The sequence below is a fragment of the Orcinus orca genome, chromosome X, assembly GCF_937001465.1.
Source record: "Orcinus orca chromosome X, mOrcOrc1.1, whole genome shotgun sequence".
Classification (NCBI taxonomy): Eukaryota; Metazoa; Chordata; class Mammalia; order Artiodactyla; family Delphinidae; genus Orcinus; species Orcinus orca.
The window spans coordinates 121,198,080-121,223,661 of NC_064580.1; the positions used below are offsets into that span (position 1 = coordinate 121,198,080).

Consider the following 25,582-nt stretch of genomic DNA (forward strand, 5'->3'; position numbering starts at 1 on the left):
TGTCTCCAACATCCTGTGCTTCCAATGTCTCCAATGTCCAGGGTTTCCAATGGCGCCAGTGTCAAGGTCTTCCAACGACTCCCAAGTCTTCCAGCAACTCCAAGTCTTCCAACTAATTCCAAGTCTTCCAACAACATCAAGGTCTTCCAGCTAACCCAGTCTTCCAGAAAATCCACATCTTCCAGACAATCCATGTCTTCCAGCAAATCTAGTCTTCCAGCAATTATAGGTCTTCCACAAAATCCATATCTTCCAGGAAAATCCATGTCTTCCAACAATTTCAAGTCTTCCGGCCAATCCACGTCTTCCAGAAAAATCTATGTCTTCCACCAAATCCAAGTCTTCCAGCTAATTTACGTCTTCCATAAAAATCCAAGTCTTCCAGTCAATCCATGTCTTCCAGAAAGAAATCCAGGTCTTCCTCTCAGTCCACGTCTTCCAGAAAAATCTACGTCTTCCATCAAATCCAGATCTTCCAGAAAAATCCATGTCTTCCACCAAATCCAGTCTTCCAATCAATCCATGTCTTCCAGACAAACTCTATGTCTTCCACTAAATCCAGGTCTTCCAATAAAGCCACGTCTTCCAGAAAATTCATGTCTTCCACTAAATTCAGGTCTTCCAGCAAACTTATGTCTTCCTAGAGATTAACGTCTTCCAGAAAATTCATGTCTTCCAGTAACGTCCAAGTCTTCCAGCAAATCTATGTCTTCCAAATAATCCAGGTCTTCCGGACAATTCGGGTCTTCCTGAAAATCCATGTCTTCCAGAAAAGCCATGTCTTCCAGGAAATCCATGTCTTCCAATGACCTCCAGGTCTTCCAGCCTATCCAAGTCTTCCAGAAAATCCATGTCTTCCATCAAATCCTGGCTTCCAGAAAATCCACGTCTTCCAGGAGATCCATGTCTTCCAGCAAATCCTTGTCTTCCAACAAAACTGTGTCTTCCATCAAATTCATGTCTTCCAGCCTACCCATGTCTTCCAGAAAATCCACGTCTTCCAGAAAATCCATGTCTTCCAACAAAGGTGCGTCTTCCAGAAAATCCACGTCTTCCAACAAAGCGGCATCTTCCAGAAAATCCACGTCTTCCAACAAAGCCGTGTCTTCCAGAAAATCCATGTCTTCCAACAAAGGTGCGTCTTCCAGAAAATTCACGTCTTCCAAAAAAGGTGCGTCTTCCAGAAAATCCATGTCTTCCAACAAAGGGGTGTCTTCCAGAAAATCCACGTCTTCCAAAAAAACCATGTCTTCCAGAAAATCCATGTCTTCCTACATCTCCAGGTCTTCCAGCATCTCCAGGGCTTCCAGCATCTGCTCGTCTTCCAGCATCTCTGTGTCTTCCAGCATCTCCACGTCTTCCAACATCTCCACGTCTTCCAGCATCTCCATGTCTTCCAAACAGCTACTCAGTCTTCCAAAAGCAGGCTCAATATCCACGTCTTCCAACGTCTCCAGTGTACCGGTCTTCTAACATTCAGGTCTTCCAGTGTCTACGATATCCAGGTATTTTAACATGTTCCATAGTTCAGGCCTTCCGACCTTTCCCCAGGTCCAGACGTTTTCAAAATTAGTCTTCCCAAGTTCGAGCCTTTCCATGTTCAGATTTTTCCATATACAAGCCTTCCAACTCAAATATTTCTGCTTCTAGTTGAATTAGCTTCAAAAAATTGAATAGGGCATTCCTTCTTATAGACCAGATCTTATGGATCAACTGTACTTCAGCTCAATAGTGTTTTTGCTACTAGGAAATGTGCATTCATTCTTTACAACTTTTAAAGATAGTGTTCGTAAAACAGCTTCTATAGAATAAACACATAGATGGGATTGCTGTGACAAATTTTGCTAATTTACTAATGCTCATATATTTTATACAGTCAACTCTGTTTAGGTACAAGTAAAATTCTTATTTTGATGAGAAAAATTCCTGTTTAGAGACTTTATTATTTTAGATAAAGCTGACATACAGTGTATTTATCCATTTTTTATAACATCAATTTTTGTTGTTTGGTCTTATGTGACATAAATAATAATAATAATAACATTAACATAGCATTTACTATGTCCAGGCACTGTTCTAAGGTCCTTACATGCATCAACTCATTTAATCTTCACAAGAACTCATTGAGGTAGATACTATCATCCCTGTTTTACAGATGAGGAATCTAGCACACAGAGGTGAAGTAACTTGTCCAAAGGACACAACTAATAAAGTACAGCACTGGGATTTGAACACAGCTAGCCTGTTTCCAGAGTCTATGACCCTATCCATTATGCCATAATATCTGCTATTGAAAATCAAGATGAGAATTAGAGGATCCGAAGCTTGATTGCTCCCATTTTATGTGTAAATTATTATAAGATCTTATATATAAATGGTCTCACTTTATCCTGTCACTTATCAGAACCCATTTGTGTTCCTCAAATCTCATTCCTCAACTAGCTACTATCATTTCCTTGCTCATGTATACGGAACTAGGCACAAACATTTCCTGATATCATTTTCAGTTTGGGCAGAAATAACACAAGGGAGAACTGAATTCAAGTACCCTTTGCTTTAGAATCATATTCATAACTCCATGATTTGAGCACTGATGCCTGGAATTTAACTCTCCCATCTACTTTAATCCGTTCTCCAGTTTGCACCTTACTATCTAGACCATTTACCATTAGTTTGTTTCTGACCTCCAGGATCCACCTGCTTCTTCAAATATCACTGACATCCTGGATTCCTGACCACTGCCTTGTGTTTGTTTAATGGTAACTACAACTCCTTAACTCCCAGCTTGGTGACCTAGAGAACTAACTACTTGGTTCTCCAAGTCTCAGCTCCTACCAGGTGCTTCCAGCAACGTTGCTACCTGTGCCTCTGGCTGGCATGGCAAGCATTAACGCTACATAATGAAATTATGGTTAGGCAAGGAACCTCTAAAGATCTAGAATCATCTATACAAATTAATAATAATAATAATTGAAATACCTTCCAAATAAATGTCTAATGATTTAGTTTACAAAGTGCTGTCACTTCATTCCTCCATCTCCATCCATCCATTTTTTCTTTCATTCAACAAATATTTATTGAGCGTCAACTGTGTGCCAGGCATATTTTAATGGAGCTTAAAATCATTTGGGGGAAACAGACAATGTACAAATAATTGAACAATTATTTATCAGTTGTTGTAAAGCCATGAAGGAAAATTAAGTATAGGATGCTGTAAGAGTCCAGAAAGTTAAGAAAAGCATTCCTGAGGAAGTAACATATATGGTTGCTGGAGGATCTATTTTCTTATTTGATTATCAAAATAACCTTGTGACTAAGCTAAGACAGATGTTTTTATATCACTTTTACCTAACTAGAGGTTAAACAGCAAGTACTAAAGACGGGCATGGGATCCACATATTTTGACTTTTTTTTTCTACTTCTCCATGCTGCCTTAAAATATATAGTAAATACAGTTTTGGCAATATATATCAAGGTATACGAAAATGTTGGTACTCTTTGACTTAGTATTTTCACTTCAATAAATTTACTCAAGGAAATGATCTAAAATATGGATAATTCATGCACAAAGATATTCTTCCCATAGTTACTTGGTATAGTGAAAAACAGAAAAACCTAAGGGTCTAACTTTAAGGACATGATTAAGTAAATGTGCTATTTCCGTGTGATAGACTATTCTTCCATTAAAATATTTATGGTATGTTCATATTATATAATGTTAAGTGAGAAATCAGCATATAAGATTATATGGAGTATGGTTGCAATTATTTTAAATATATATAATCAGAGAAAAATGACTAGAAATACACACATTGGAGATTGTGAACTAATTATCTCTAGGTGGGTAGGATTATGTGTGATTTTTGTTTACTTCTCTATGTTCTTATTTTCTGCGAAAGTTCTTACAGTGTGAAAGTATTTTATATTCAGGAAAAATATTTAAATGATTGTGCATAAAATTCATTATTTATTCATCTTTTTATTATACATGTAATCAAGTTTTACTGTTGAAAACACTTTGAAATATAAGTAAGCAAAGTGAAAAAATTAAAAAAATAAACTCAATACTCAGACAAACACTGTAAAATTTTTGGTGTATGCTCTTCCACACTCTATGTATGTTAATTTTTTTTACAAAATGGAATCATACTGCCTTTTATCCTATTTTTTCCACTTAATAAATTGTAAACATTTCATGTCAGTAAACATGCATCTGTATTATAATTTTAATACATAGCTTATTTACTTCGTCTCCTACTGGTGGGCATTAAATTCTTTCCAATTTGTTTTGTATTCTAAAAACTGCTGTGATGAGCACATACATTGTGTAAGTTGTGCAGAACACAAACTGTGTTGTCCCACGTGGTAGCCCTGTACATAACTGTGTGCATAAATGTTCAGATATTACTTAGGATAAATTCTGAAAAGGAGAGTTGCTGAGTCAAAGGGTATATGCATCCATATTGCTTATGGCAAAAAAATTAAAAGCAATCTGGATGTCCGACAGTTGGGGGTGGTTAACTAAAATTATGTTGCAACAATATGATGACATATTATGCAGTCATTTAATATTCAGAAGAATATTTACTGAAATGGGAATATGTTCACAAGATCTCAGTAGTGAGAGAAACAGGTCACATGAAAGTATGTATAATATTCCAATTTTGTAGAAAGAAAACTATATAAATGTCTTCAGAAAAATGACCAGTAGAATATACACTAAAGTATTAGTAGTGAAAGTTCAAAAAGGATTGTGGTATATTTACACAATGGAATATTATACAGCAGAGAAATGAAGGCACTACAGGTAAATAATAATAATAATATGGGTAGATTTTACTTCTATCATGTTAAATTAAGGTATCAAGTCCCAGAAGACTACATATAATAGAATATTCCTTTTTTACTATTCAAAAACAAGTAAAACTGAAGGCTATATTATTTAGGTGTACATATATATTTGGGATTAAAAATATTTTATTAGAAATCAAAGGAATAGCAAGGAAAACTTCAGGATAATGGCCACTGGGGCTGAGGAAAGGGGGTTGGAATAGGAGGGGATCAGAGAAGTAGGTGGAAGTTATTGTCAGTATTCTAGTGCTCAGATTTGATGGGTGGGTGGGTAGGTGGGTATTCATTCTATAACTAAAAACATATCATTGACTATTTAGTGATTGTATGAGTATTATGAAAATTAAATAAAAGAACAAGTTCTTGGATCAAAATAAAAGAGGGCATGGGTCAGTGAAACAGTGTGCATGTTCTATGACAGTGTGGATGCATGACTCATAATTCAGTTCTGTGCACTTGAATTTCACATTTTCTTAAGCAATTATCTCTGGGTGGTGGAAATACATGGGCTTTTTATTCTCTGTGTCTCTTTATTCTCTGAATTTTCTATAGGGAAAATACAATATCATCTTAGTTGAAAGACAAGCCCCAAATTATGTAGAGTAAGATCTCAAGTATGTTAAAAATGCATAACAGGGACTGAAAAGACAAGTGGTGACACTAATGCCTCTGTGTGGTGAGAATTCATATCGCTTTTCTTCTGTTTCCTTACAGTTTTTTTAAAAATCCAAATGTTATACAGTGAGCTTATGTTACTTTTTCTGTTAGAAAAGTAATACATGCTTATTATAAAAGTAAAAAGTACAGTGGTTTATAAGGTAGCAAGTGAAAATATCCCTCTCCTAGTCCCACAGCCCAGAGACAGGCATGATTATTTGTTTTGTATCTTCCAAGTACTTTTTCTGTTTATGTGTTCTTGTGTGTCTTACAAAACGAAATTATCCTATGCATGTTATTCTATCTACAACTTGATCAACCCATACCTCTCATCCCCAGATCAATAGAAAGTCATTGTAACAGCTAGTAGAATTCTATAGTAGGGTGTACTATATAATTTATTCAACTCTTTCCACATGATACATCTTTAGGTTGTTAGCAGTTTTTTTTTCTATTACAGATAATGCTATAAGAAATGGTCTTTTGAATCTATCTTTTGCACATTTAGAAGTATTTTCATAGGCCAGTACCTTAGAAGTGTAATTGATAGATCAAAGAGTTTGAGCTAAATTGCCTCCCAGCATGCTAGACACTATTATTCTTTTTAATTTTTGTCAGCACTTTGGATGAAAAATCGAATCTCATTCCTTTATTTTTCCCTAATCGCCAGTGAAGTTAAGCACCTTTTAATATATTTATTAGCTATTTGTATTTCTTCTGTGGGAGATTGCTTGTTCATATCCTTTGCCTATTTTTTCTGTTGAATCATTTGTCTTTTTTCCTTCTTGATTTGTAGGAGGCCTCTGGATATTAGAGCTGGTATCCTTTTGTCTGCTATATGTTGCCATTGTCTGTCATTCGTCTTTTTTTTTTTTTTTTTTTTTTTGCGGTACGCGGGCCTCTCACTGTTGTGGCCTCTCCCGTTGCGGAGCACAGGCTCCGGACGCGCAGGCTCAGCGGCCATGGCTCACGGGCCTAGCCGCTCCACGGCATGTGGGATCTTCCCGGACCGGGGCACGAACTCGTGTCCCCTGCATCGGCAGGCAGACTCTCAACCACTGCGCGAAGCCCCTGTCATTTGTCTTTTTAAAAGTTTATTTATGATGGTATTTGGCATAGATTTTAATTATGTAAAAAGGCAAACATTGTAATCTTTTGTGTACAGTTTCTTGGTTTTGTCTTATATTTAGGTAGGCTTCTGTACCCAAAATTATTTTCCTCTACTAGTTTATATATTTGTATAGCTTAGTGCTTTAATCCATATATGTTGTGTATGGTGGAAAGTAGGAACCTATGTTTATTTTTTCAGAAGAGATAGCTAGTCTTCCCAACTTATTTATTGTATTGAATTATATCTGCACTGATTTGGAATTCTCTCTATGGGTATGCTGCTTATGTTTCTTTTCTATTCAATTTTTGTCTGTTACTGAGCTAGTACCTCACTGCTTTAATTATTGTAGCATTGTAATATATTTTTGAAATCTGTCCACCCTTCATTATTCTTTTTTTTTCCTAGAATTTACTTGGTTGTTTTTGTACATTTTCTTTTTCCAGACGAATTTTAGAATCAACTCATCAACTTCTGTAAAACTAAAAAATCCCTGGAAGTGCCTTGGACCTTTTGAGTAATGCGTCAAAATTGGCATCTTTACAATATAGAGTTTTGTAAACTCAGTTCTGTGGGGGTTTTTCCAGTTAGTTATCTTGAATTCTTAGATATGCAATCATGTCAGCAGTAAATAATGAAACATTTGTCTTTTCCTTGCTAATGTTTACATCTAATTGTATTCATTTTTAGCACATTGGTAAAGATCTTATGACTTCCAAGACAGTGCAGATTTATATGGCTTAATAAAGAGTAGGGGGGCTTCCCTGGTTGTGCAGTGGTTGATAATCTGCCTGCTAATGCAGGGGACATGGGTTCGAGCCCTGGTCTGGGAAGATCCCACATGCCGTGGAGCAGCTAGGCCTGTGAGCCACAACTACTGAGCCTGCGCGTCTGGAGCCTGTGCTCCGCAACAAAAGCGGCCGCGATAGTGAGAGGCCCGTGCACCGCGATGAGGAGTGGCCCCCGCTTGCCACAACTAGAGAAAGCACTCGCACAGAAACGAAGACCCAACACAGCAAAAATAAATAAATAAATTAATTAAAAAAAAAGAGTAGGCATCCTTCTCTTGTTTTTGACCTTAATAGAAGTAACTCATTGTTTCTAAAATATGATGATTGCCATTGTTTCTGATAGATACACTTTTTCAAGTTATGGAAATGCCCTTCTGGTCCTTATTCCTGATTGACTTATAGTTTTGTCAGGAACAGATATAGAATGTTATCAAAGACCTTTCCTGGTATCTGCCAAGGTGATAATATTGTTATTCTTTTTAACCTGTTAATGTATTAATTACACTAATAGATTTCCTAGTGTTGATCTATTCTTGCATTCTTGGAATAAAACTGACTTGGTAGTGATGTTTTGACTATGTTGATATTTCATTTAGAATATAAATCTCTGTATTAATAAGTCCCTAGAGCAGTGCCTCCTTACCTTTTTCAAATCATGGCAATTAAAGCAAATGTGTATTTTCTTTTTGTTTGGTAATATTATATTTCTACATATTAAATCAAACTTGTTAATTGTTATTTAGATTTTCCCTTTTTAACTGCTTGATCTAATTTTTCAGATAAAAGTATGTAAAATCTCTCACTGTTGTTTTGTCACAGCCTCCTATTTTTAACGTTTTCTGCTTTACATATTTGAACTTCTTTTTCATTGTGTTAAATTTCATGATTTTCTTACTGCATTGCGTTAATTCACAACATAAAGAAACCTTCTTTAACCCATTTAATGCTTTTTGCCTTACATTTCTTCCCCCCGCCACTTGATTTTTGTTAGCATTTTTCTGGTGTATCTTTATCCACTCCCATATTTTCAACATTTTTGTGTTTTGTTTTAGGTGTATCTTTTCAAAACAGCATGTGATGCGATTTTTTAAACTTCATCTGAGAATGTCTGCCTCTTAATTCATAATTAAACCCTTTACATAGATTACAACTGTAAAGTATTTATTATTAATCTGTCAATTAAATTTTTTTTGTTTTCTTCTTCTTCCTAGATTTGTCAAAGTGTGTTTCCTCCTTTTTCCTATATAGTGGTTTAGGAGTTTGAAATATAGCTTCTAAGAGTGGTTGCACTGATATATACATATTTTAGTTCATGTATTTTTATATTGTTAAAAATTTATATGTTAAAAATATGTTTAAGGTGAGCATATAATACTTCTGTAATAAAAAAAAGCATCTGCTTTTAAATGTGTCCAGTATTTGTTCATTCCTTACCAGTCTCATTCTCCTTGCTCAGGCTTTCATCATCTAGATTTTATATCCTTCCACAAACCTCTCAGTCTCTCACTACACCTGTCCATCTTGTATACTGCTACCAGATCATCTCCTTAAAATATAAGTTTCTCCATACAACTCAATTCCTAACTAAATCTAAACTCCTACACCTGACATCCAAGTTCTCCATGACCTTATCCCTATAACCATAACCGTTCCTGTTCTCTACTTGACCATGGACCATCTATTCCAGGCAGGCTGGTTTCCTCACTCCCTTATAAATCAGCATTTGTTCCTCTACTTTCATTTATTTTGTTTCCTACTTTTTTCCTATGTTTACCTGGAGTCCTACCCAACCACAAAGAGTGTAGATACCTGTCTTAGAAGATAAGTTATTCTTCTGTCATGATAGTTTTCCATTAGGGAAGACCTATGTCTTCAGGGATGCAACATTCTGGTCACAAAACTATGGGAACAGACTTCATTTTTGACCAGGAAACCTTAAAGCATTTGATGTCTATTGAAGAGGGACAATTTTGACTGTGTTCTAAAATGCTTTAACATTGAGGTTGATATTAACCCCTCACCCAAACCAAAGGTTTCTTTACAGTTCTTCCTTAATAACAGTGCAGGACAACATCACCTCAATGTAAACCTTTCCCGAGTTTCTGTAGTTTCTGGATCCTCTCTAACAGAGGATAGTCAGTCTCTCATTTCCTTGAGAGTTATTTGGGGGCATGTCAGCATTTAGTCCATGACCTTAAGCTCCTCTGGAAGTTTCTGTCAACTGCTCCAGGCCTGATTCCTCAACAGAGCTTTTGCTTTCATTTCAGTTAGTGTGACCCTTCCTTCCCCAGAATGGAGCTGGGAATGGGGCCCCAAATCTCTAGGCACTGAGGAAACATTTTCTTATCAGTGCCAAGAAATAATCATTCATCTACAGTGCTCCCACCCCCAAAAGACAAGGTCTTTAGCATACTTTGTACTTTTATTTCCCTTACCACCTCCTCCAGATCACTCTGCCCCCAAAGTTCCTAGAAAGGAGTACAGCTGTAAGTAATGCTATCCTCATGATGTGGTGTTCTCTGGATCAACAAAGCTGAATTCTTGATGAACCACTGCCCCTTTTCTAGACTTCAAAATATTTTTGGTTGTTTACACTATGCTCTTTCTACTTTATGACTTTAACTTAATAGTTGACTTAATTTCATAACCACATTACCAGTAATTATTGAGACCATATGTTTTCCTGGTTACCATTGTTAGCACCAAGTCGTCTCCCTTCTTGCATGCATTTCTCATTTTTCGTGAATAAAACACATTTTCCCTCCCTGGAGTGTGGTATAAAGTCTCAGCTTTTTCATATCACAACCAAGCTTCTCTTGGGTACCTAGATCACCAGGAACATATAGGTGCAAAAGTCCACACAGGTCCTGACATGTATAAACGCACTACAGCAACCACCTTTTTATACGTGGGTCTTATTCCTGAAGAACACAGCAAAATTGGTGCCTCCATTTTGAACCAAGCTCAGCATCAGAAAGTTTCCATCCTCATCAGCATTGTGAAAAATGAGGACGAGCTCAGGTGTTCATGCTGTATCTGCCCCCAAGTCCCCAGCAGGTGAGAAAGCCCACAGATTCAATTTAATATCCAGACTCAGATGGTCCTAATACAGAGTTTGTCTGAGGATTGTGATCATATATGCATTTTGTATTGCCTGCTTACTTTATGTCGCCCCTGTTGAGTATTGTCATGGACATTTGGCCGTTCACAGACTCCATTGGTTCCAGGAGACCAAAATCACTTTTTTAATGTTCAAATTTTCATAGACCAGTGGTGATGACTTTAAGCTGACTCTTATTCCACAACTCAGACACCTTCGAAAGTGTCCTTGCTTCCTCCAGGAACAGGATGTTTCAGGCTGATTTTAAAGTATGCTACTATCTAAGGACCCCAGTTCCTTTTTATTGAAAAACAGAGAGACCAAACTCAGGATGCTAAGAGTGAAAATAGTTTCACATGACTGCTTGGGGTAGAACACAGTAGCGTGGTGGCTACTATTCACTTTCATGATGAATCAAAAATATTACTTTTGGGCTTCCCTGGTGGCGCAGTGGTTGAGAGTCCGCCTGCTGATGCAGGGGACACGGGTTCGTGCCCCGGTCCGGGAAGATCCCACATGCCGCGGAGCGGCTGGGCCCGTGAGCCATGGCCGCTGAGCCTGCGCGTCCGGAGCCTGTGCTCCGCAACCGGAGAGGCCACAGCAGTGAGAGGCCTGCGTACCACAAAGAAAAAAAATTACTTTTTTTCCAAAATAACACCCAAGTTCATGTTATTGCTTTTAAGCCACTGTTTCTTTTTATCTGGTTTAATGAGGGCTTATTCATCCAATTTTTCAGTTGTGTTTTTAAGCTACTAATTTTTTTTTCCTTTTCTACTGGCTTTATTATACCATGATAGGTGTTATAAAACTATGAGTTCAAATGACAGCACTGGAAGCCTTATATTTCTTTGAAAAGGCCACAATTCACATGTATACAATGGAATATTACTCAGCCATAAAAAGAAACGAAATTGAATTATTTGTAGTGAGGTGGATGGACCTAGAGACTGTCATACAGAGTGAAGTAAGTCAGAAAGAGAAAAACAAATACTGTATGCTAACACATATATATGGGATCTAAAAAAAAAAAAAGGTTCTGAAGAACCTAGGGGCAGGACAGGAATAAAGACGCAGATGTAGAGAATGGACTTGAGTACATGGGGAGGGGGAAGGGTAAGCTGGGACGAAGTGAGAGAGTGGTATGGACATATATACACTACCAAATGTCAAATGGATAGGTAGTGGGAAGTAGCCGCATAGCACAGGGAGATCAGCTCCGTGCTTTGTGACCATCTACAGGGGTGGGATAGGGAGGGTGAGAGGGAGATGCAAGAGGGAAGAGGTACGTGGATATATGTATACGTATAGCTGATTCACTTTGTTATACAGCAGAAAGTAACACACCACTGTAAAGCAATTATACTCCAATAAAGATGTTAAAAATAAAGAAAAGGCCACAATTTGTGTAGCTCCAGACAATCTCCATCAATAGTCTTCAAACCCCAGTGATCTGAAAAGAAAAATCTCCATCCCCACCAAAGGAATCCAGAAGTGTGGGACATGACTAGCTCAAATAGATTATCAAGCAGTTGTCTAAAAGTTATCATTAATGCTTTATTTTTATGGGAACTAGTGTTTTTCTGTTGTTGCAGGCAGCTTTAATATTGAGCTCCAGTTTCTTAAAGGCTTTTAGATAAATACAGATATTTATTATCTCAGTACTGTACCAGTGCATCTTTGCAAATAGCAAGTAAGAATATCAGAAAATGTAGCCAATATAAAAAATCATCAAACTTAAATTTTATCCAGAAAGTTCAAGTGGGCTTATTTCTGTATGCCTGTATAATTCACAATTCTGTTTGTTTACTATAAGCACCAAAACATAAAATGCCAGAAAATTAAGATAGCAAACTTCAATTGCAATTTTATGTCCAAGTCACATTTACTTACCCTCCTTTTTCTCACCCTCCGCTGATTCCCACTAATCCAAGTAGTGACATTCTTTACATGGTTTCTTATTAAAACAAGGAAAAATAGCTATTTAAAGTTTTAGTGCAAAGATCAACATGGATTAAGATGTCTCATTTCAGTAAGCCCAATTTTGAGTTCAGTGGTAACTTGATCACTACAGAAAAGATATACAAAGTCACTCTTCTCTGGGTTACTTTGCTGATAGGGCCTGTATTGCTTACTTATTGTGGTATAAAAAACCACTTCAAAATACAGTGGCTTAAGTTGATAATCTTCTATTATCATGAGCCTATGAGTTAGCTGGGCATGCCTTCTTATCTATGCTAGACTCACTTATGTGTCTGCAGTCAGTTATGGGTAAGCTAGGAAGCAGCTCTGCTGATCTTGGCTGGGTTCTCTCTCATATTTGGGAATTTCTTAGAATAATCAGTTTCCCATTTACATGGCCTTTCCTTCTCCATCAGACTAGCCCAAGTATGTTCTCACAGCATGGCAAACTTCCAAGAAGGAGAATAGAAGTGTGCAAGTCCTCTTGAGGCCTATAGATGGAACTGGCACATTATCACTTCTTCCACATTCAGCTGGCCAAAGGAAGTTGCAATGGATCCCAGATTCAAGGTGTGGGGAAATAAACTCCACCTTTTAATGGGAAGAACTGCAAAGTCACATTGCAGCAGGTATGGATACAGGGAGTGTGTTAATGGTGGCCATCAGCTGTGGATGAGCTCTTCACTGTGCTCTTACATATTTGGGGGTCACTAGCCTTATGCTGCCCTAGGATGACCTCAGCTGGGACAACTGGGGTTTGTTCCACATTTTCTTGTTCTTCAGCAGTCTTGTTCTCAAGACGTGGCAGGGATCCAAGAGAGGATTTAAAAGGACTAAGCCTTTTGATGCCTAGAGATGGAACTGGCACATCATCCCTCTGCCACATTCTATTGGCCAAATCAAGTTACAGGGTGTTATCAACTGAATGTTTGTGTCCCCCTCCAAACTCATATGATGAAACCTAATCCCCAAGGTGCAGGTATTTGGAGATGGGGCCTTTGGGATATGATTAGGTTATGAGGGTAAAGCCCTCATGAATGGATGTTTCCATTTCAGAGAATATATTCAAATAGAATCCCTGAGCTATTGAAAATTGTCTCTGCCTTTATGTCCCTGTCCTGATGAGTTACTGAAAATTGTCTCTGTCCTGTTGCAAGACGGCAAACTAGGAGGTCCCAACACTCATCCCTCCCACAAAAACAACAAAAACAGTGAACTTCATGCCAATAAGAATGCCTCTAGGAGAGCTCCAGAGTACAAAAAAGAAGTACAATAAAGAAGCTGAAAGAGAGGAACAAAACAACTGCAAGATAAACATACAACAATTTAAAAAATTGCAACAGTAAGTTCTCACTTATCAATAATTACCTTCAATGTAAACAGATTAAACTTACCAAACAAAAGGTATAGAATGGATGAATGGATAAGTAAACATGATCTAGTCATATGCTACCTACAAGAGACTCACTTTAGAATTAAATACATAAGCTGAGAGTGAAGGGGTGGAAAAAGATATTTCATGCAAATGGTAACCATAAGAAAGCAGGGGTGGCTAAATTTATATCATGCAAAATAGACTTTAAGTCAAAAACTATCTCTAGAAACAGAGAAAGTCTTTACATAATGATTAAAAGGGTGATTCAACAGGAAGATATAACAGTTATAAATGTATATGCACCCAACATCAGAACACTTAAATATATAAAGCAAATACTGACAGATTTGAAGGCAGAAATTGAGAGCAATAAATAAAAGCAAAAGACTTCAATACCTCCATTTACAATAATGGATAGAAAATACAGACAGAAAATCAATAAAGAAACAGCTGACTTGAACTCTAGACCAAATGAGCCTAACTGATATATACAGAACTTTCCATTTAGAGCAGAAGAATACATATTAGTATCTCACACGATATACAAAGATCAACTCTAAAAGGATTAAAGATTTAAATGTAAGACCTGAAATCATAAAACTCCTGGAAGAAAAGGATCAGAAAAGTTCCTTGACATTGGTCTGGGGAAGGATATTTTGTATATGACAGGAAAAGCATTGGCAACAAAAGCAAAAATCAATGAATGGGATTATATTAAACTAAAAAGCTTCTGCACAGTAAACAAAGCAATCAATGAAGTGAAAAGGCAACCTATGGAATGGGAGAAAATATTTGTAAATCATGTATTTGATAAGGGGTTAATATCTAAAATGTATAAGAAACACATACAACTCAACAGCAAAAACAAAACAGCAAATAACTCAATGAAAAATGAGCAAAGATGTGAATAGATATTTCTCAAAAGAAGACATACAAATGGCCCACAAGTACATGAAAAGTTTCTCAGCACCACTAATCATCAGGGAAATCAAATCCATAATGGAATAACATTTCACTCTTGTTAGAGTGGCTATTACTGAAAGACAAAAGACAGCAAGTGTTGGTGAGGATGTGGAGAAAAAGGAACCCTTGTACACTGTTGGTTGAAATGCAAAATGATGTAGCCACTACAGCATGGAGTTTTCTCAAAAAATTAAAAATAGCACTACCATATGACCTAGAAATCCCACTTCTGGGTATATATCCAAAGGAAATGGAATCAGGATCTCAAAAGGATATCTACACTCCCACATTCATTTCAGCATCATTCACAATAATCAAGATATGGAAACAACCTAAGTGTCCACGGATGAACAAATGGATAAAGAAAATGTAGTGTGGTGTGTGTGTGTGTGTGTGTGTGTGTGTGTGTGTGTGTGTGTGTGTGTGTAGTAATGGGCATACCTTGTTTTATTCTGCTTCACTTTATTGCGCTTCACAGATATTGTGCTTTTTTACAGATTGAAGGTTTGTGACAACCCTGCATCAAGCAAATCTATCAGTGCCATTTTCCTAACAGCATTTGTTCACTTCATGTCTCTGTGTCACATTTTGGTAACTCTTGCAATATTTCAAACTTTTTCATTATTATTATATTTGTTATGGTGATCCGTGATCAGTGACTTTTGATGTTACTATTGTCACTGTTTTGGGGTGTCACAAACTGTGCCCAAATAAGATAGTGAATTTAATCAATAAATGTGTGTGTTTTGACTCTTCCACTGAACAGCTGTTTCCACCATCTCTTTCCTCTTCTCAGACCTCCCTATTCCTTGAGATACAATATTGAAATTATGCCAATTAATATTCCTACAATGACCTCTAAGTGTTCAAGTGAAAGGAAGAGTCACAAGTCTCTCACTTTAAATCAAAAGCTAGAAATAATTAAGCTTAGTGAGGAAGGCACGTTGAAAGCTGAGATAGGCCAAAAGCTAGGCCTCTTGCACCAAACAGGTAGCCAAGTTGTGAATGCAAAAGAAAAGTTCTTGAAGGAAATTAAAAGCACTACTCCAGTGAACACACAAATGATAAGAAAGCAAAACAGCCTCATCGCTGATATGGAGAAAGTTTGAGGGATCTGGATAGAAGATCAAATCAGCCATAACCTTACCTAATCCAGAGTAAGGCCCTAACTCTTCAATTCTATGAAGGCTGAGAGAGGTGAGGAAGCTGCAGAGGAAAAGTTTGAAGCTAGCAGAGGTTGGTTCATGAGGCTTAAGGAAAACAGCCGTCTCCATAACTTAAAAGTGCAAAGTGAAGCAGCATTTTCTGATGTAGAAGCTGCAGCAAGTTATCCAGAAAATCTAGCTAAGGTAATTAATGAAGGTGGCTACACGAAACAACAGATTTTCAATAGATGAAACAGCCTTCTATTAGAAGAAGATGCCATCTAGGACTTTCATAGCTAGATAGGAGATGTCAATGCCTGGCTTCAAAGCTTCAAAGGACAAGGCTGACTCTCTTGTTTGAGGCTAATGTAGCTTGTGATTTTCGGTTGAAGCGAGTGCTCAGTTACCATTCTGAAAATCCTAGGGCCCTTAAGAATTATACTAAATCTACTCTGCTTGTACTCTATAAATGGAACAACAAAGCCTGGATGACAACACATCTGTTTACAACATGATTTACTGAATATTTTAAGCTCACCTGTTGAGACCTATTGATGAGAATAAAAGAGTCCTTTCAAAATATTACTTCTCGCTGACAAAGAACCTGGTCACCCAAGAGTTCTAATGGAGGTGTACAATGAGATTCATGTTGTTTTCATGTCAGCTAACAGCATCCATTCTGCAGCCTATGGATCAAGGATAAGTTTTGACCTTCAGGTCTTACGATTTAAGAAATACATTTTTGGGGGTGGTGGTGTGATGAATTGGGCGATTGGGATTGACATGTATACACTGATGTGTATTAAATTGATGACTAATAAGAATCTGCTGTATAAAAAATAAATAAAGGGCTTCCCTGGTGGTGCAGTGGTTGAGAGTCCGCCTGCTGATGCAGGGGACCTGGGTTCGTGCCCCGGACTGGGAGGATCCCACATGCCGCGGAGCGGCTGGGCCCGTAAGCCATGGCCGCTGAGCCTGCGCGTCCGAAGCCTGCGCTCCGCAACGGGAGAGGCCACAGCAGTGAGAGGCCTGCATACCGCAAATAAATAAATAAATAAATAAATAAATAAAATAAAATAAAATTCAAAAAAATGTAAAAGAAATACATGTTGTAAGGCTATAGCTGCCCATACCTAGTGATTCCTCTGATGGATCTGGGCAAAGTAAATTGAAAACCTTTTGGAAAGGATTCACCATTCTAGATGCCATTAAGAACATTCGTGATTCATGTGAACGGGACAAAATATCAACGTTCACAGGAGTTTGGAAGAAGTTGATTCCAACCCTCATGGATGACTCTGTGGGGTTCAAGACTTCAGTGGAGGCAGTAACTGCATTTGTGGTGGAAATAGCAAGAGAACTATTAGAATTAGAAGCGGAGGCTAAAGATGTGACGGGATTGCTGCAATCTCATGATAAAACTTTAAGGGATGAGGAGTTGCTTCTTAAGGATGAGTAAAGCAAGTGGTTTCTTGAGGTGGAACTACTCCTAGTGAGGAAGCTGTGAAGATTGTTGAAATGGCAACACAGGATTTAGAATATGACATCAACTTAGTTGATAAAGCAGTGACAGGACTTAAGAGGATTGACTCCAATTTTGAAAGACGTTCTACTGTGTGTAAAATGCTATCAAATAGCATTGCATGCTACAGAGAAACTGTGAGAGGAAGTGTCAATCAATACAGCAAACTTCATTGTTGTCTTATTTTAAGAAAGTGCCACAGCCACCCCAGCCTTTGGCAACCATCACCCTGATTGGTCAGCAGCCACCAACATCAAGGTGAGACCCTCTACTGGCAAAAATATCATGATTTGCTGAAGGCTCAGATGATGGTTAGCATTTTTTAACAATAAAGTATTTTTAAATTAAGGTATGCACATTGTTTTCTAAGACAATGCTATTGCACATGTAATAGTTTATAGTGTTAACATAACTTTTATATACATTGGGAAACTAAAAATTTCATGTGACTTGCTTTATTGCAATATTCACTTTATTGTGATGGGCTGAAGCCAAACCCGAAATACCTTCCAAGTATGCCTGTATAGCACACAATGGAATACTATTCATACTTTAAAAAGAAGGAAATCCTGCTATTTGCAAGGACTTGGATGAATATGGAAGACACTATGCTAAGTGAAATAAGCCAGATAAAGATGAATACTCAATTACATGTGGAATCTAAAATACTGAGTTGGCCAAAAAGTTCGTTCCGGTAAGATGTTATGGAAAAAACGGAATGAACTTTTTGGCCAGCCCAATAGTTGAACTCATAGATTATGTTTTCCCATCTCTCCTTTCTCTCCTTCACCATTTGGAAATTCTATTAGAAAGACTTTTGACTCACCTATATCTATTCTCCATACCTCACAACTTTTCTTTCTTAGCTTTCCTATCTCTCCTTCCATCCCTCCCCAAATATTCTAAAAGAATGCTTTAATGGAATCTTCCAGACATCTAATTTGATTTCCTGCTATGTCCCTTCTGCTATTAGGCCTTATTTTGAGGCAATATTTTCTTTTTTAATCCGGCAATTATATTTATAATGTTCATAAACTGTTTGCTTTACAATTATACCCTTTTATCGCAGTAGCTTGTTCTACTCTTTTATGGATACAAAATTTTCTTGAATATCACTAAGGATTTTTTTCCTAAAGTTTTCTTCTGTTTCCTGCATTAATCCTTTGGAGTTAGTAACCTCTATTCAGCTTTGCATCACTTTTTCATGCTGTCATTATCTTCAGGCAATGGGCAATTATTTTTCAGCTGGCCTCTTCTGAACTGCTCAAGTTAATTATCAATGATCATAATATGAATACTATCCCTGTTGTTACTCTGGATCACATAACATCGAGTTATCTATTTGAGAAATAATTCAATAGAAAAGCAGTGCTTGTAATTTGGAGTATCTGCCTCTGTGACTTTCAAAAAGGGGCTTCTCTTTAAGCACTGTTTGATTTTTTCTCCTTGGCGTCTTAATGCATATGACAGTGCTTTCCTGATTAGCAGTCATAGAGGCCTCTGCTATAGCTGCTTTGAAGCATGTTTTTATGAAGTGAAGTTTCACAAAAAGTGAAGCTCCTGTATTTCAAAGAGCCTATGTTTTGAGTCAGACTATTCTAAACATGTCCTGCAAATTTGGTGAAAATTTATCCAGCCATTTTTATGTGATATGTGGTGATAAAAATATTCAACACAGCATAGTTTGCAATTTCAAATGATTGAAAACATATTAGAAGATCTTTTGGCATATTATACAGCATATATATTGATATATGTGCAGTGGAAGGATGCACTACTATACCGTTTGAGTTTTCTAATCATGTGTGTAACTTTAAAAAAAATGTCATCTGGGGTTAACTGATAGTACAGTTATGTGGAACTTTTGTTTCCTGTCTTACATATTTTAAACTAAGAGGAAGAAAGTTATTTAAAAAGCAAATTATGCAATGTTAGCTCAATAGCGTAAAAATGCATAGAAAAAAATGGGAGAAAAGATCCCAAAATGTTAATGGTAATAACAGAGTAATAGATGGTTTTTAAAATGTTTTCTGTATTTTAAAATATCTTTAATGAGTATATAATATTTTCTAAGCAGAAAATAAACAGTTGAACAAAAATAAGTTTCACAAGATGAACAAAAAAATAGGTCTTTTTGTGCTCATACTGTGTAAGTTATGAGTTTATCATTATAATGTTGGTGTCTAAAATCATTTAACTAAAGAATGGTTGATGCATTTCTGGAATAGTGAGGAAAGACAACTATGGTTTTGCTGAAACATATTAGGGATTAAATGGAGAAGATATCTAGATTTTATCCACACTCTGGCCCCAGGTCAAAGTTGTCTGTCTCTCCTCTGAACTCTTGGAGGGTTTATTTTGCATATTACTCATTAAGTGCATGTCCTTTACTCCAGTATTCCCAACGAAGTGGTTTCATGGGGACAGATTCCGTGTCTTTAAAGCTGTATTTTCTGTAAAGTCTAGTGCATAGTTATTCAATGAATACGTGATGGCTGATGAAAAAAGTGGCATAGCTCATTTTATGACACTGAATGGACTTTGACACAGCAACTTGCTCTTTTACTGTCATGGAGACTTAGATGATACATAACATGAAGAAATGACGACACAGAAAGTTTATGCACATTGCCCGAGATCACACAGTTCATAAGTGAGAGGGTTGGGATTTATATTCAGGTTGTCTTACTCTGGAGTTTGAGGCGTTTACTGATACACAGTATGTCAGACTCCATGACAGATTCTGCTGGAAAAAAACCCAATTAACCCAAATAGATTCAGACAATGTATTACGTAGTCAACAAAACCAAGATCACTATAGGGTCAGCTCCCCATACCCTTTGTGCCACAGAGAAACACTGAAACAATAGGGGGAAGGTGACAGGCAATATAAGTAGCGGAGTACATTGTTGCTGAGGGGCCAATTCCACACCACAGCTGAGAAGTTTTATAGCTTGCAGCTCTCCCTTAAGGGGATTGGCATGGAGCTCTCCTCTAAACTCTACTATCTAGATAAAATCTGATAAGTGGGCAAATAAGTCAGCTCATTTGAGTAAGTGGGAGATGTAAGGAAAGAAAAAGCAACAAACTGCACGTTTAGTTGATAAGGCTACGAGACAAAATGCCCTGATAATGTGAGTGAGGAGCTTGGTCTTGGTTTACAGCATCATGTAAAGTTCTAAGGAAGGATTATACAAGGCTGAGGTGTCCTTCAAGGAGAGCATTGTGTCAGAATAGCTGTTGAGGGCTTCCCTGGTGGCGCAGTGGTTGAGAGTCCGCCTGCCGATGCAGGGGACACGGGTTCGTGCCCCGGTCCAGGAAGATCCCACATGCCGCGGGGCGGCTGAGTCCGTGAGCCATGGCCGCTGAGCCTGCGCTCTGCAATGGGAGAGGCCACAACAGTGAGAGGCCCGCATACCGCAAAAAAAAAAAAAAAAAGAAAAAGAATAGCTGTTGAAGCCAAATCAGAGAAAAAGTTTGAACGGTTATATGATTATACTGTCTGCTCTTGAGAGTTTATTTTTTTAACATCTTTATTAGACTATAATTGCTTTACAATGTTGTGTTAGTTTCTGCTGTATAACAAAGTGAATCAGCTATACATATACATACATCCCCATATCTCCTCCCTCTTGCGTCTCCCTCCCACCCTCCCTATCCCCCCCCCAGGTGGTCACAAAGCACCAAGCTGATCTCCCTGTGCTATGCACCTGCTTCCCACTAGCTACCTATTTTACATTTGGTAGTATATATATGTCAGTGTCACTCTCGCACTTTGTCGCAGCTTACCCTTCCCCCTCCCCGAGTCCTCAAGTCCATTCTCTTGAGAGTTTAGAAGGATATATTGTGGCAATGGGCTTCTATGAAGTCACTAAAAAGACCCATGTGTTTGTCATTGCTGTGCAATTCCATTTTCAAGAAGAGTTTTCTGTTTACCTAGTTTCTTAGTTTCTCTAAAATAAATTAACTGGTACAATTGTCTTTAGAAGACCACAGAAATGATTCTATAGCTAATTGCTTGGTACGTAACATTTTAATATAAATCTAAGAAGTCACATGTGAAAAATTATGTTTATAAACAATGGAAAATGCTTGTAATGTGGAAGTTCTCCCCATTATCTTTCTTTTTCTTCCAAATATGAATATGTCACAGGTGAAGAACTAACAAGAGTTAATATCCATAAATGGGAACTTATCTCTATGAAACTTGGTTAGATTATGATTTGCTCTAGAGAAAAACCTTGGAATTAACCAAATTGATATGAACCTCAAACAGGAAATATATTTACTGAAATGCATGCACACACACACACACACACACACATACACAAATAAAAAATCCCAAACTTGGAAGTATACTGGACAGGGATCCAGAAGACTACTGACTCCGAGACTAAGTCAGTGATCTGAAGCAGCACTTCCTCTGAGAGCTCTTCCAGTTCTGACATACTGAATCTAAGGTTTTCATTATGTACCATGGTCCATTAACCTGTTTTCTCTAGTAATTCTTTAGAATAGTAACATATTTATTACATAGTGCCTTATTGATATCTCATTGTTGAATTCTAATTGTTTATTACTCTAGTACTGCCAAATATTGAGGTTAATGAAACCCATAAGAAGAAATGTATGATTTGTGCAATTCACACGCTTGGCCAAACCTCAATCACTGCTTCCTGGGAAGCAATAATAGTTGTGATAAAATAATAGGACTTTAGTCCAAACAGATAATCATGGTCTGTAAGGGAAATGTAAAAAGACTCCAACTGATGAGTTTCTTTTTGGGCGTTTCATATTTGCAAATGTTAACTGACTGGGTTTTTAGTCAATGATAAATATTAAAGTAAATGCAAATTTACAAAGTGGTAGGTTTTTATTTTAGGCAGTACCCCAGAATCTCTGCTTTGCTTTTCAGCAGATGTATCTTGTAAGGGCTCCCTGGGTATTAGAAATACAGCATATGGATTCACAATCCTCACTTTCAGAAATGTCTTTTTAAAAACTGTAAGGCCTCCCCTCTCCGGCCCCTACGGGCGGGCTGGCTGCCCTGAGGAGGCGGGGAGGGGAGGGCTGGGCCGGCCGGCATGCAGAGGACGATGCCCCCAACTGCACGGGGATGAGCACGCAGTCGAACCTGGCCTTTATCAGGTTCCGGCGGGATCCAGCCAGATGCCAGAAGTGGGTGGAGAATTGTAGGAGAGCAGACTAAGAAGATAAAACACCTGATCAACTAAATAAACATTATCGATTGTGTGCCACTTTGAGACTTCTATGATCTGTAGAACTATACATTTTGCAGAGGCATCAGAAAATGAAAGAATGATTGGGTTATTTTATTCTCAAAATTAATTGAAGCAGATACTTGTGAAGTCATTGGGAGAGTCCTTATAGAACAGTTCTTCAAGATAATGCAATACCAACAATATTTGATCTTACCAGCTATTTGAATAATCCACACAGTAGACACAGAAAACAAATAAAGAATTGAGTGAAGATGAAATCACGACACTGAAACAGAAAAAAACTGATGAAACTTCTGAACAGGAACCAAATCATAAGGAAATAAACAACAGCAATGTTCAGAACCCCAGTGCAGAAGAAGGGGGTGAAGAGCAGGATGAAGACATTTTACCTTTAACCCTTGAAGAGAAGGAAAACAAAGAATACTTAAAATCTTTATTTGAAATTTTGATTTTTTTTTTTTTTTTTTTTTTGCGGTACGCGGGCCTCTCACTGCTGTGGCCTCTCCCGTTGCAGAGCACAGGCTCTGGACGCGCAGGCTCAGCGGCCATGGCTCACGGGCCCAGCCGCTCCGCGGCACGTGGGATCCTCCCGGACCGGGGCACGAACCCGTGTCCCCTGCATCAGCAGGCGGACTCTCAACCACTGCGCCACCAGGGAAGCCCTGAAAGTTTGATTCTTATGGGAAAACAGAACATACCTCTGGATGGACATGAAGCTGATGAAATCCCAGAAGGTCTCTTTACTCCTGATAACTTTCAAGCACTGCTGGAGTGCCAGATCAATTCTGGTGAAGAGGTTCTGAGAAAGCGCTTTGAGACAACAGCAGTTAACACATTGTTCTGTTCACAAACACAACAGAAACAGATGATAGAGATCTGTGAGAACTGCATTCAGGAAGAGACCCTCAGGGAAGTGAGAGACTCACTTTTCCATCATCACTGACAATGTGGTGGACATAGCAGGGGAAGAGCACCTGCCGGTGTTGGTGAGATTTGTTGATGAAGCTCACAATCTGAGAGAGGAATTTGTGGGCTTTCTGCCTCATGAAGCTGATGCAGAAATTTTGGCTGTGAAATTTCACACTATGATAACTGAGAAGTGGGGATTAAACATGGAGTACTGTCGTGGCCAGGCTTACATTGTGCCCAGTGGATTTTCTTCCAAAATGAAAGTTGTTGCTTCTAGACTTTTAGGGAAATATCCCCAAGCTACCTACACACTCTGCTCTTCCTGTGCCTTAAATATGTGGTTGGCGAAATCAGTGCCTGTTATGGGAGTATCTGTCGCATTAGGAACAGCTGAGGAAGTTTGTTCTTTTTTCCATCGATCACTAGAACTGCTTTTATTTTTTTATTTTAGTTTTTTTTTGTGATACGCGGGCCTCTCACTGTTGTGGCCTCTCCTGTTGCGGAGCACAGGCTCCGGACGCGCAGCCTCAGCGGCCATGGCTCACGGGCCCAGCCGCCCCGCGGCATGTGGGATCCTACCGGACCGGGGCACGAACCTGTGTCCCCTGCATCGGCAGGCGGACTCTCAACCACTGCGCCACCAGGGAAGCCCCTAGAACTGATTTTAGAGTTTGACAATGTAATTTCTGTCCTCTTTCAGAACAATGAAGAAACAGGCAAAGAACTGAAGGAAATTTGCCATTCTCAGTGGACAGGCAGGCATGATGCTTTTGAAATCTTAGTGGACCTCCTACAAGCACTTGTTTTGTGTTTAGATGGTATAAATAATGACACAAATGTTAAATGGAATAACTGTATAGCTGGCCTAGCATTTGTACTCTGTAGTGTGGTAACAGATTGTGATTTCATCGTTACCATTGTTGTTCTTAAAAATGTTCTATGTTTTACAAGAGCCTTTGGGAAAAATCTTCAGGGGCAAACCTCTGATGTCTTCTCTGAGGCCAGCAGTTTGACTGCAGTGCTGCATTCACTAAATGAAGTGATGGAAAATATCGAAGTTTATCATGAATTTTCGTTTGAGGAAGCCACAAATTTGGCAACCAAACTTGGTATTCAGATGAAACTCCCAGGGAAATTTCACAGAGCTCAGCATAGTAACCTGGAATCTCAGCTAACCTCTGAGAGTTACTATAAAGAAACTCTAAGTGTTCCAACAGTGGAACACATTATTCAGGAACTGAAAGATATATTCTTAGAACAGCACCTCAAAGCTCTTAAATGCTTATCTCTGGTACCCTCTGTCATGGGACAGCTCAAATTTAATACATCAGAGGAGCATCATGCTGACATGTACAGAAGTGATTTACCTAATCCTGACACGCTGTCTGCTGAGCTGCAGTGTTGGAGAATCAAGTGGAAACACAGAGGGAAAGATATAAAACTTCCACCACTATTTATGAAGCCCTTCATCGGCTAGACATCAAGTTTTTTCCTAATGTTTATGCATTGCTGAAGGTCCTATGTATTCTTCCTGTGATGAAGGTTGAGAATGAATGCTAAGAAAATGGGCAAAAGCATCTCAAAGCATACCTGAGGAACACTTTGACAGACCAAAATTCAAGTAACTTGGCTTTGCTTAACATAAATTTTGATATAAAACATGATTTGGATTTAATGGTGGATACATATATCAAACTCTATACAAGTGCTTCCTACAGATAATTCAGAGACCATTTAAATACTTAAGAGACTTTTTTTTTTTTTTTTTTCGGTATGCGGGCCTCTCACTGTTGTGGCCTCTCCCGTTGCGGAGCACAGGCTCCAGACGCACAGGCTCAGCGGCCATGGCTCACGGGCCCAGCCGCTCCACGGCATGTGGCATCTTCCTGGACTGGGGCATGAACCCGTGTCCCCTGCATCGGCAGGCGGACTCTCAACCACTGTGCCACCAGGAAAGCC

The 25,582-nt window shown here is 38.3% G+C and overlaps 1 protein-coding gene and 1 pseudogene across 1 annotated transcript; one reads left to right on the top strand and one right to left on the bottom strand.

Annotated features, from left to right (window-relative positions):
- Window positions 1-460: 460 nt before the first annotated feature.
- On the bottom strand, window positions 461-2,126 carry LOC101278498 (cerebellar degeneration-related antigen 1). Its single transcript, XM_004286957.2, is given in 5 exon segments — window positions 461-688; window positions 690-812; window positions 814-869; window positions 872-937; window positions 974-2,126. Coding segments are annotated over 5 exon segments (891 nt in total). The 5' UTR covers window positions 1,392-2,126.
- Window positions 2,127-10,412: 8,286 nt separating this feature from the next.
- On the top strand, window positions 10,413-25,361 carry LOC101278259 (52 kDa repressor of the inhibitor of the protein kinase-like; annotated as a pseudogene).
- Window positions 25,362-25,582: the final 221 nt, after the last annotated feature.